We start from the raw sequence: 12426 nt of genomic DNA, 5'->3' as shown, positions 1-12426 counted from the left end.
GCGCTATACTCCTGGCTGCCTCTATCCTCCACTGCCCATTCACAGAATACTTTGTGAATGGGTTCACATAATACAAAGCCTTCTGTGATTGAGTAAGAGGAAAGGAGGGGCAGAGGTTCTTCAAATGATTCTGCAGCTGCAGGATCGGAAGACACAAGGTCCAGTACCAGAGATGCTGGAAGTATAGTAATAGCTCTACCCGATGGTCAGTAAAAGTGTACAGTAAATATTAGAGAAGTCAATGAGGTGGATACAACTTGGAGTTAAACCCCTAAAAAGCCAGCACATTTTTTGAAAGTACTGCATTGTCTGGACATCTATAATACGAAATGAATATTCAGATTCTTGCAAAAACTGGTATTGTTTAAGCAATGCAACCGAAGCTCATTACAAAAATATAAAATGCCCGAAAGAACAGAAGAGCAGAAGTCAAGAATTTTTTTTGCTGACATTTCATATACCACTTCAAATGAGTAATGTAAATAAAATCTCAAAAAGCGTTACAAAAATTTAATGCATTCAGCTTTGATTGCACAGGTAGTCACCCATTTATCTGTAGAAAACCAAAAATATATACAAAGACTCACTTCAGAAATTCATATATTTTACTTACAAATATCTGTACGCTCAAAAATTTAACATAAACTTTAGGGGCACTTATTGTCCTGCACTTGTGTGCATGTATATATATTTATATATATTTATATTTATACACTTTTATTAAATAACATTTTACAAACTGTATAGAACTTTTTTTTTTTTTGTACAGCAAATCCTTTGCTCTGGGAAACTGTTGGTGGGGGAGAAAGTGGAAAAAAATCCAAGTTTTCTTGCATGTTAAGTCTTCGGTAGGAGGTGTGCAAGCAGTGGAAGGAAAAACTCAGAGGTTGAGGTATTTAGCCACGCACACAAAAGATTGCAGCAACAGCGTTAAAAATCCAAATAGCTCAGAAAAATCCCCCAAAATGTGAAAAGAAAAGAAATGAATACTAATAATCCATCGGGGGCTGGAAGGGTTATATAGAAAGTAGTCCATTCTGCAGCAGCAGCTCAGTTTCGCGTCACAAGACGTCCAAGGTGACTGTGTGCACTAGGGAGCCAGACTAGTTTGTTCATCAATAGGTGATGTGAAAAAGAGGTGGTGTAAGAAAAATAAGTGGTGTATGGAAGGCCAACATTTTTTCCCAAGATCATGCAAGGTATTGCTGTAGTGCGGTTTTTGCCCTAGAGGAAACAAAAAATAAGATCAATTTTCTAAGAAAAAAAAAAACGTATAAATACAATTGGCACATTTTGTTTTATATCTCTCAAATTGTTATCTACTTGTGAATAGGCTTTCTCAAAAGGAGCAAGGACTTGGGGTAAACAATATGCTTACATGGCAGTCATGTGTGACCTGTAAACCCACTAAATCAGGGGTGTCCAAACTATGGCCCTCCAGCTGTTCAGGTACTACAATCCCCATGAGGCATTGTAAATCTCTGACATTCAGAGACATAACTAGGCATGATGGGAATTGTAGTTCCTGAACAGCTGGAGGACCATAGTTTGGACATAGCTGCAGTAAATGTTTGAAGCATCACATTATTGCCTTTTCTGAGCTGTGAACCGTACCCACTTCATGTGGTCAGAATAAAAAGCACTATGGGAGAGACTTTACTGGAGTAGTTAAGTAATGTTTTCTAGGAAATGTGATAAAACTGGATAAAGGAGTTCTGGGCAAATGTCATTTTGCATTGTAAGCATGTCAGAGAATGCCATGTTATAAGCCTGCCAGTGGCATTTGCTTAGAAGGCTTTTGTAAGGTTCTGGCACTCTCAGTGCCTCCTATCACATTTATTCCGGGTGATTTCCATCTACCTAGACAGAAGAAACACATATAGGTGTGTTTCCCTTTAAGGCTGAAGCTGTCATCACCCAGCGCCGGACTAGATGGCTATTTAGGGCGTCGGTTCTCACTCACATGTGTTCGTTCAAACACCAGTACCTGGATACTAATCTTGCTTGAAGCTTCCATGCTTGCAAGCTCTCCTCGCTGACGAACCTCGCTGCGCTGATCCCTGCATCCTGCTACTGGATCATCCGCATCTCCTGAGCGATCCTTCGGCTATCGCTATTAGTGCTAAGTACCCCACAGGGGAAATCTCTATAGACTTGTACTAGGCTTACACTATTTAGCTCTGCATAGCAAGGACTGTCTTTTACATCTGCATAACTAGATTGCTAGCTCTTGAGGCTACTGCTACTATTTCCAGCACTGGGTTGATCTCTCCTGTATGCACCTGCTACTCTGTCATCTGTTATCATACATGATCGCTAACCCTTCCTGCATCCATCTGCACTGTCTCACCTCAAGTGTCTGTCACCTACCACTTCCACTCAAACCTATCCCTAAGACCTTTATCATTGTCTTACCACATGTATATAAAGTCACACTAGGAACCAGCTTAATTACTGTGTGTATTTACTGGCTGAAATAAGACCTTCCATACATGATGAGTCATTGAGGTTGGGATTGGTATCTCAGCATATCTCCTACATGACTACTGACGTGGAACTACTTCTGCAGCTGAAAATCCACACCTTATAAGAAACGCAAGGAGCGTTACAGATTGAACGAACCCAAAAAATGGATTCAGCAGAAGTAGCCACTCAGGTGACACAATTAAAACAGCAGGTATCTGCGTTAATACACGCACTTGCTGAATTGAAAAACAACAATCAGGCTCTGTCGCAGCAGGTAATTAGACTGACACAACTTACCTCTGCACAGTCTCCTGAACCCAAGATAAATCCCCCTTTGGTATTTACAGGCGATCGCAAAAAATTTCGCGAATTTAAAAACGCATGTGAGTTACTTTTTTTGCTAAAACCTCGTACCTACCTTACTGATCACATTAAGGTTTGTACTATTATTTCTTACCTATCAGGCGATCCTCGAGCCTGGGCAGATTCTCTTTTTGAAAAAAACGACCAGCTTCTCAACTCCTATGCCTTGTTCCTGGCAGAGCTCACTAGCCTATATGATGACCCCAATAGGCAGAGTACTGCCGATCTTCAGTTAAGATCCTTGAAACAAGGAAAAAGGCCTGTAGAAGACTTTGTCGCAGAATTCAAGAGATGGACCCTTGATTCAGGATGGAATGATGCATCTCTGAAAACCCAATTTAGGCTTGGCCTATCAGAAGCCGTCAAGGACGAGCTCGCCCGAGCAGAGATGCCAAAAACCCTGGATACATTGATACAACTCAGTATCACCATAGATAGAAGACTAAGAGAAAGGAAGTCTGAAAAAATGGAAATGCCATTATCCAGTTCTTCTCAGAATTCAGCTATTGACCCCACTCCTAAACCCGCTCCAGGTAACCACAGACCCCGGCTACCTAAGGAAAAAAGGAGACCTATTAGATATGGTGATCCTGCCTGGTCATGGTCCGAGCCTGCCTCAAACAGTCGACCTTGTCACTCTGACACATCCCATTTGGACCCTGATCCTACAGAGATGGATGAGGAGCCTATGGAGATTGGTGCCATACATGCTAGGTTGTCCTCACAAGAAAAAAGAGATCACAGGAGAATCTGTGGCCTTTGTTTTTATTGTGGTGAAGGGGGACATTTCATTACATTCTGCCCAACCAGACCCCATAGGCCTAAGGCTCTCCCAATGGAGGCCAGGCGAATCCGAAGGGTCTTCCCTGAAAAACAGCCTGGAAATTATCAAGGCTGTTGCCAGCCCTGTCCCCGTTCTATATCAGTGAAGGACACCCAGAAATTAACAAATATTGGAATAGATATTCCTTCAACTCCAGTGAACTTTATACCACGTTCAAAAAACCCTCCTGTACCACCTCCTGAGGATACTCCTATTTTTGCAAGCACATTTCTGGCTTCCAATGAAAACATTGAGATTCTTGCACCTGACTGCGTACGCGCTTCTAATGGCACGGTGGTATGTAGGAAGGATCTGAGGATGTTTGAAGAAGCATTGGTTGCTAGGTCTACTAGGATTACTTCGGATGGTTATGCGTCCGATTCTAGTGAGGGGTCCATGTAGCAGACACCCTAACAACAAGTGATCCGATTCTCATCGGTTACCAACCTGATCCGATTTTTATATCGGCAACAAGGGATCCGATTCTCATCGGCTACCAACCTGATCCGATTTTCATATCGGCAACAAGGGATCCGATTCTCAGATCGGTTACCAACCTGATCCGATTCTCATATCGGCAACCATTTTTTTTTTTTTCCGATTTTCATATCGGAGACCAGTCTTATCCGATTCTCGTATCGGCAACCAGTATTATCCGATTCTCATATCGGCAACCAATTTTTTTTTTCTTCCCGATTTTCATATCGGCAACCAGTCTTATCCGATTCTCGCATCGGAGACCAGTCTCATTCCGATTCTCATATCGGCAACAAAAAAAAAAAAAAGAGAAATTTTTTTTTTTTTTTTTCCTTCCGATTTTCGCATTGGCAACCAGTCTCATGTGATTCTTATATCAACAACCAGCCTTAGAGGCCTTCCGGAGCCGGCCTTACGGGGGGGGGGGGTAATGTAAGGTTCTGGCACTCTCAGTGCCTCCTATCACATTTATTCCGGGTGATTTCCATCTACCTAGACAGAAGAAACATATATAGGTGTGTTTCCCTTTAACCACTTGCCGACCGCCGCACGACTATCTACGTGGGCGGTCAGCCCCTCACAGGCAAAGTGACGTAGGTCTACGTCGCTCGCCTGTGAGGGTTTAGGGAGCGAGCGCGCGCCGCCGGAGGCGCGCTCCCGCTCCCGCGTGGTCACGGACCCCCCCGCGCGCGTGACCGGCGGACCCGATCGCCGCCGGCCACTCTGCGATCGGCGGGGGAGAGGGAGATAGTCAGGCAGCTTGTGTAAACAAGCTGCCTGTCATTCTCCTCTCTGTATGAGAGCTGATCACATGGATCTACTATGTAGATCCATTGATCACTCTGCATACAGTTGAAGCCACAGCCAATCACAGTTAGAATCACGCCCCTAGGGACACACACAGCCCCTCCCTCTCAAATAAAGTTAACCCCTTCACTACCAGTGCATTTTTACAGTAACAGTGCATATGTATAGCACTGATTACTGTAGAAATGTCACTGGTAACCCCAAAAGTGTCAAAAATGTCAGTCAAGGGTCCGATCTGTCCGCCGCAATGTCGCAGTACCGCAAAAAAAATCGCAGATCGCCGCCATTACGCGTTAAAAAAAAAAACAACAAAAATGACAAAAATCTTTCCCTTTGTTAGTAAACGCAATAACTTTTGCGCAAACCAATCAAAATACGCTTTTTGCGATTTTTTTTACCAAACATAGGTAGCATAAAACAAATTGGCCGAAAATATTAAAAAATTTTGATTTTTACATTTTTTTTTGGGGGAATTTCATATAAAAAAAAGGGAAAAATATTGCTATTTTTGCAAAATTTACGCTCTTTTTTTGTTTATAGCGCGTGATCAAAAAATCGCACAGGTGATCAAATACCACCAAAAGAAAGCTTGTGGGAAAAAAAGGACGCCAAATTCGTTTCGGTACAGCGTCGCACGACCGCGCAATTGTCCGTTAAAGTCACGCAGTGCCGAATCGCAAAATGCCCTCTGGTCGTTTAGCAGCCAAATCCTCCGGGGCTTAAGTGGTTAAGGCTGAAGCTGTCATCACCCAGCGCCGGACTAGATGGCTATTTAGGGCGTCGGTTCTCACTCACATGTGTTCGTTCAAACACCAGTACCTGGATACTAATCTTGCTTGAAGCTTCCATGCTTGCAAGCTCTCCTCGCTGACGAACCTCGCTGTGCTGATCCCTGCATCCTGCTACTGGATCATCCGCATCTCCTGAGCGATCCTTCGGCTATCGCTATTAGTGCTAAGTACCCCACAGGGGAAATCTCTATAGACTTGTACTAGGCTTACACTATTTAGCTCTGCATAGCAAGGACTGTCTTTTACATCTGCATAACTAGATTGCTAGCTCTTGAGGCTACTGCTACTATTTCCTGCACTGGGTTGATCTCTCCTGTATGCACCTGCTACTCTGTCATCTGTTATCATACATGATCGCTAACCCTTCCTGCATCCATCTGCACTGTCTCACCTCAAGTGTCTGTCACCTACCACTTCCACTCAAACCTATCCCTAAGACCTTTATCATTGTCTTACCACATGTATATAAAGTCACACTAGGAACCAGCTTAATTACTGTGTGTATTTACTGGCTGAAATAAGACCTTCCATACATGATGAGTCATTGAGGTTGGGATTGGTATCTCAGCATATCTCCTACATGACTACTGATGTGGAACTACTTCTGCAGCTGAAAATCCACACCTTATAAGAAACGCAAGGAGCGTTACAGCTTTTCCCTTTTGAATGGGCCTATTTATACTAGTGATTGACCGATATTGTTTTTTTAATGCTGATACCGATACTTTGGTCATCGGATATTGGTATCGGCCGATATTTTCGAACATGTAAAAAATTATTATTATTTTTTTTCTAAAAGTACTCCCTGTCGAGAGATCTGGGGGTCTAAAAGACCCCAAACCCCTCCCCAGCACTGAAAATAATTCAAAACGCCAAGCTTGGCTGTTTTGAATGCTGTCAGTTTTTTTAATTTGGCGCTGAGTACCCGGAAGTGATGTCATGGAGACCGAGGACCGAGGACATATTTTCATGCTACACAGGGTCGTCTCTTCGGAGGCGGCGGTGGAATGCCCAGGTATCCCGGTGGGACGGGAGACCCGGGTAAGCCGTGGAAGGCGGCGGGGAGGGGGGCGTCCCCTCCCGCTCCTTGTAATGACAGCTGAGCGGCTTCTCTGCAATATCGGTAACCTCAAGGGCCCTATATATCTGGGTAAGTGCATATCGGCCCCCGATATATCTGTGTTGCTGATAATCGGTCAATCTCTAATTTATACATATTTCAGGAGAAACATTGCTTTGAGTCTCCCGAACTCTACTAAGCATTTCAATGCAGTTAAGACTTTACTAGAATTGAATCCATACATTTTTTTAACAATAAGATTACTAGGTATTTTTCAGAATTTTCCTTGATTATCCTTGTTCCAAATACCACCTTGAATATTACTAACAGACTCATTTTTTTAGAAAAGTCAAAAGGAAGTAGCATTCAGATTCTTTCTTATAGCCCTCATATGGCACAAAAATAAGGCAGAAAAGATCTTGGATGACTGGATGAGAAGTACAACACTTCCCTTCAAACAATTAGACAAAAGTCCAAATGTGGAAAGGTCTACAAATCACAACGCCAAAGTGAGCATTTCCTTTCCTAAACAACATATAGTAACACATAGATGGCAGTACGGATTTGTGCCCAATGTCCTCAGGGGCTCAGAGCTACTAAATTTAGGGAGCTTTTGTCTAGAAATTCAAGGGCTGACCTGCCGCCTCTTCACTTCCCACAAATCCCCATTGCTTGTTTAATGTTAAGTGGGCTTTGTGGGAGGTAGAGGGCCAGGATTATACATTCTTGCACTAAACTTTCAATTTCCATATTAGAATATTTGGGTTTAGAGGTTCCCATAGTACTAAAAGTACTGGACAAAGATACTTGCAGGCAGCTATACTGTATATAATAAATTTGGGCTGAAGTTTCATATCGTTTTAGGAAAGAAATGCAATTCCAGTTTCCGTTTCTACATTGCAGTCAATACTGTGTGTTGGGACTGCCACTTATTTTCTAGGGGCTTCAAGTACATATACATTCACTGCATGCTTCAAGCATACTTACTTGTCACAGAGGTTTGGATCTGTCGATTGACTCAGTTTGTGCAGAATGTCAACAATCCCAATTTCTCGCAGCTTATCCTGCCGCTCTTGTGAGCCTATGGAGGGAAGACACTACATTGGCAAATTTGGAGGGATGTGTAGAAGTGATTACAGAATAATGAGCTCTAATCCTCTGCCTTTCCCTGTAGGTGCCAGAGACATTTTAGGCACTGCACACCATAATGCAAACTATTAGATAAGATGTTGTACAATAATGCAGACATATTTTTAATTAGTAAAATACACTATTTATTGTTAGGCCCTAGACTGCATATAAGCAGTTTGTCATTTGCAAGGAAAAAAGATAAAAGTATTGTAGAGTTTTAATTAGTCATTTAGATAGATCCTCATTTTATAAACAGTATTTAGATTTTTAATTGAACAGGATTCGTGCTTTAGTCATCATTGCACTTCTTAAAGTGATTGGAAATGCTAATTTTTTTCCTCCTAATATAATAAACATGTTATACTTACCGGCTCTGTGCAATGGTTTTGCATAGAGCGACCCCAATCCTCCTTTCATGGGGTCTCCTTGCCAGCGCTCCAGGCTCCTCCTCTTCTCGGTGTGCCACCACAAGAAGCTGCTTCCTATGGTGGCACACCTGCAGGTTTGATGCCGAGCCACTTTGCGTGCATCTATAGACACAAACAGTGTGCCCCCCCCCCTTTCTCTACTCACAGGATTTGACTGAAAGTAGCAGGAGCCAATGGCTCTTGCTGCTGCCCAAGTCCCTGTGAGAAGAGGAAGGGAGGAGAGAGAAGACTGCATCTGGGCACAGCGCTGGATTGCTGACAGGCTCAGGTAAGTGTTTATAGAGATTGGGGGGGATAGTAGAGTGTTTATCTTAATGCAGGATATGCATTGAGGTAAAAAGAAAACACCAGGGATTTAGAACCACTTTAACCTAAAATTTGAATGAATTTATAACTCACTAAACAATCCACATAGAGGTATAATGTTACCTCCTGGAGCTTGGCTTTCATAACGTACATGTACTGCATAGTAGGATACGTTCTAAACATCTAGTTCTAGGAGTACAGCTATGAATATAAATTGTGCATGATATCCACATACTGCTGTAAAAAAAGAACATTTGGCTTACAGTGACTACAGCACAAAGGACTTTTTTACCTCTGTATTCTACGAGTGTACCAGTCAGGAGTGTGCAACATACAACACAGAATACAAAGTTCAGAGGTCAGCAATGACTCCTGACTGCCATACTTTGTACGCTGCGCTGTATTGTACATACCTTTATTGTTGTAGGTTACATACTTCTGATTACTGGACTGTACAATACATACTTCTGACCCCTCCATTATATACACTGTGTTATACACAAATACTATTATATACAAATATTTCCATTTGAAAATGTATCCTCAGTCCCTGTTCTGGTAATAACTGTAAAATTCTGGATTTGTCATAATTTGCTGTCTTTTTGATGGCCAACAGTAAATAGAGATGGTGAAGCAACCAGTGGAAAAAATACCGCTATAAAAGTATAATAGGGATTCTAATTATTTTTTCCTTTTAATTTGTTGGCTATACATTCAACTTAAACACTTTTTGTGCATAGGACAGCATCATATGTATGCTGTGCATATAGCAAGTAGGCTCAGATTCCATTTAGCTATGAAAATGCAGTGTGGCAACAACTATCATTTGCCATAAACCTCTATACCTGCTGCATCATTTCTCTTCTTACATTGCACAGGTCTTCCAAAATCCTAGCAATTATTAAAAACGCACAAAAAATCAAGCACAACTAAAAAATATATAGTGGTATAGTAATAATCATTGCCTGTGCTTTTTTAAACACTGTTGATTTTGTGCTAACATTTCTGCAACTTAGTTAAAAATATATTATATCTCTATATATGTAAAAATGCAAGCTGCAATGAAAACAAGAAAGGGAAAATGCTGCAATAGCACATAAAGCTTTAAGGGCTGATATACTAAAGGAGCTGAGAATATTCACATCATTTTATCCAGACATGTGAAAAACAAAATCCAGTTTACTAATTTCCTCTGCACATTATTGGATAATTGAAGTAAATACTCACACAATTAATTGTATGAAGATTCTCAGCTTCCTTAGTAAATAGAAATATACCCAGAGTGCAGTGCTAAAAAAAACATTCATATAAAGATGGCAAACCAGCTTCAGTGCAATAGATGTACACACACACACACACAACACCACAGTGAAGGGGCTAACCTGATGACGTCAGACTGTGACGAAACGCATAATGCGGGACTTAGGACGCATGCTGTAAGCACGCCATAGCCATGAATTTTGTCGTGCATTTTTTAATTCAATTAGAAGTGAGCATATCTCTTAGCATTAAAAATGGATTTTTGTAAAATCTTACCGTAAAATCCTTTTCTCTTAGCTCATTGACAGATGTAGTCCTCGGTGATACAGCACCTTCGGGTTATGTTGCCTCCACAGGAGTAGGACTAGACAGGAAATAAAATGCTCTGGCCACACCCTAGGGGCAGTCCCAGAGGGTATATCCTCTCTCTCTCTGCCTCAGCAAATCAGTTATGTCATAAAAGCAGTCTTTAGAGAATTTAACCCAACCCAACTCAAAAAAACAGAGGGGCGGGTACTACGTCTGTCAATGAGCTAAGAGAAAAGGATTTTACGGTAAGATTTTACAAAAATCCATATTTCTCTATCGCTCATTGACAGACGTAGTCCTCGGTGATACAGCACCTTCGGGAAGTCCCAGAGAAGTATCACAAATGAGGGGTGGGAAAATGGAAATCAAATCCAAATCTAGAAGGCCCAACCGGTGCCAACTAGAAGTTTACAATGCTCATCCTTAATGATGAGACTCAACAAAAAAATTTTCAAACAGAAAAAAACCCTCGAATTAGACCACCGGTCTCCTCAAATTGCGGCCTGCAAAACCTTGCGGCCAAATGAGGCATCCGCCGATGCCATCACATCAATTTTATAAAATTTTGTAAAGGTATGTACCGACAACCAGGTGGCCGCTTTACATACCTGGACCACTGACGCCTGATGGCGAAAGGCCCAGGAAGTACTGAGCGCTCGAGTGAAGTGCGCCCTAACAGGGAACACTATTATATACAAATATTTCCATTTGAAAATGTATCCTCAGTCCCTGTTCTGGTAATAACTGTAAAATTCTGGATTTGTCATAATTTGCTGTCTTTTTGATGGCCAACAGTAAATAGAGATGGTGAAGCAACCAGTGGAAAAAATACCGCTATAAAAGTATAATAGGGATTCTAATTATTTTTTCCTTTTAATTTGTTGGCTATACATTCAACTTAAACACTTTTTGTGCATAGGACAGCATCATATGTATGCTGTGCATATAGCAAGTAGGCTCAGATTCCATTTAGCTATGAAAATGCAGTGTGGCAACAACTATCATTTGCCATAAACCTCTATACCTGCTGCATCATTTCTCTTCTTACATTGCACAGGTCTTCCAAAATCCTAGCAATTATTAAAAACGCACAAAAAATCAAGCACAACTAAAAAATATATAGTGGTATAGTAATAATCATTGCCTGTGCTTTTTTAAACACTGTTGATTTTGTGCTAACATTTCTGCAACTTAGTTAAAAATATATTATATCTCTATATATGTAAAAATGCAAGCTGCAATGAAAACAAGAAAGGGAAAATGCTGCAATAGCACATAAAGCTTTAAGGGCTGATATACTAAAGGAGCTGAGAATATTCACATCATTTTATCCAGACATGTGAAAAACAAAATCCAGTTTACTAATTTCCTCTGCACATTATTGGATAATTGAAGTAAATACTCACACAATTAATTGTATGAAGATTCTCAGCTTCCTTAGTAAATAGAAATATACCCAGAGTGCAGTGCTAAAAAAAACATTCATATAAAGATGGCAAACCAGCTTCAGTGCAATAGATGTACACACACACACACACACACAACACCACAGTGAAGGGGCTAACCTGATGACGTCAGACTGTGACGAAACGCATAATGCGGGACTTAGGACGCATGCTGTAAGCACGCCATAGCCATGAATTTTGTCGTGCATTTTTTAATTCAATTAGAAGTGAGCATATCTCTTAGCATTAAAAATGGATTTTTGTAAAATCTTACCGTAAAATCCTTTTCTCTTAGCTCATTGACAGATGTAGTCCTCGGTGATACAGCACCTTCGGGTTATGTTGCCTCCACAGGAGTAGGACTAGACAGGAAATAAAATGCTCTGGCCACACCCTAGGGGCAGTCCCAGAGGGTATATCCTCTCTCTCTCTGCCTCAGCAAATCAGTTATGTCATAAAAGCAGTCTTTAGAGAATTTAACCCAACCCAACTCAAAAAAACAGAGGGGCGGGTACTACGTCTGTCAATGAGCTAAGAGAAAAGGATTTTACGGTAAGATTTTACAAAAATCCATATTTCTCTATCGCTCATTGACAGACGTAGTCCTCGGTGATACAGCACCTTCGGGAAGTCCCAGAGAAGTATCACAAATGAGGGGTGGGAAAATGGAAATCAAATCCAAATCTAGAAGGCCCAACCGGTGCCAACTAGAAGTTTACAATGCTCATCCTTAATGATGAGACTCAACAAAAAAATTTTC

General features: G+C 41.3%; 1 protein-coding gene across 4 annotated transcripts in view; it reads right to left on the bottom strand.

Annotated features, from left to right (window-relative positions):
* Nucleotides 1-583: 583 nt before the first annotated feature.
* The window catches only part of ARMC8 (armadillo repeat containing 8), a 231523-nt gene continuing 219680 nt past the window's right edge, over nt 584-12426 (bottom strand). For all 4 annotated transcript variants that reach the window (XM_082262386.1, XM_082262388.1, XM_082262387.1 and 1 more), the window contains 2 exons: nt 7775-7868; nt 584-1224 (listed from right to left, as the gene is read on the bottom strand). In XM_082262386.1, coding sequence (XP_082118512.1) covers nt 1191-1224; nt 7775-7868 — 128 coding nt within the window. In that variant the 3' untranslated portion in view covers nt 584-1190. The remainder of the gene's footprint in view (nt 1225-7774; nt 7869-12426) is intronic.

This window comes from Pelophylax lessonae (genome assembly GCF_965119305.1).
Source record: "Pelophylax lessonae genome assembly, chromosome: 6".
Lineage (NCBI taxonomy): Eukaryota > Metazoa > Chordata > Amphibia > Anura > Ranidae > Pelophylax > Pelophylax lessonae.
The sequence above is the reverse complement of the archived record's forward strand: the minus strand, read 5'-3'. Positions and strand labels throughout refer to the sequence as shown.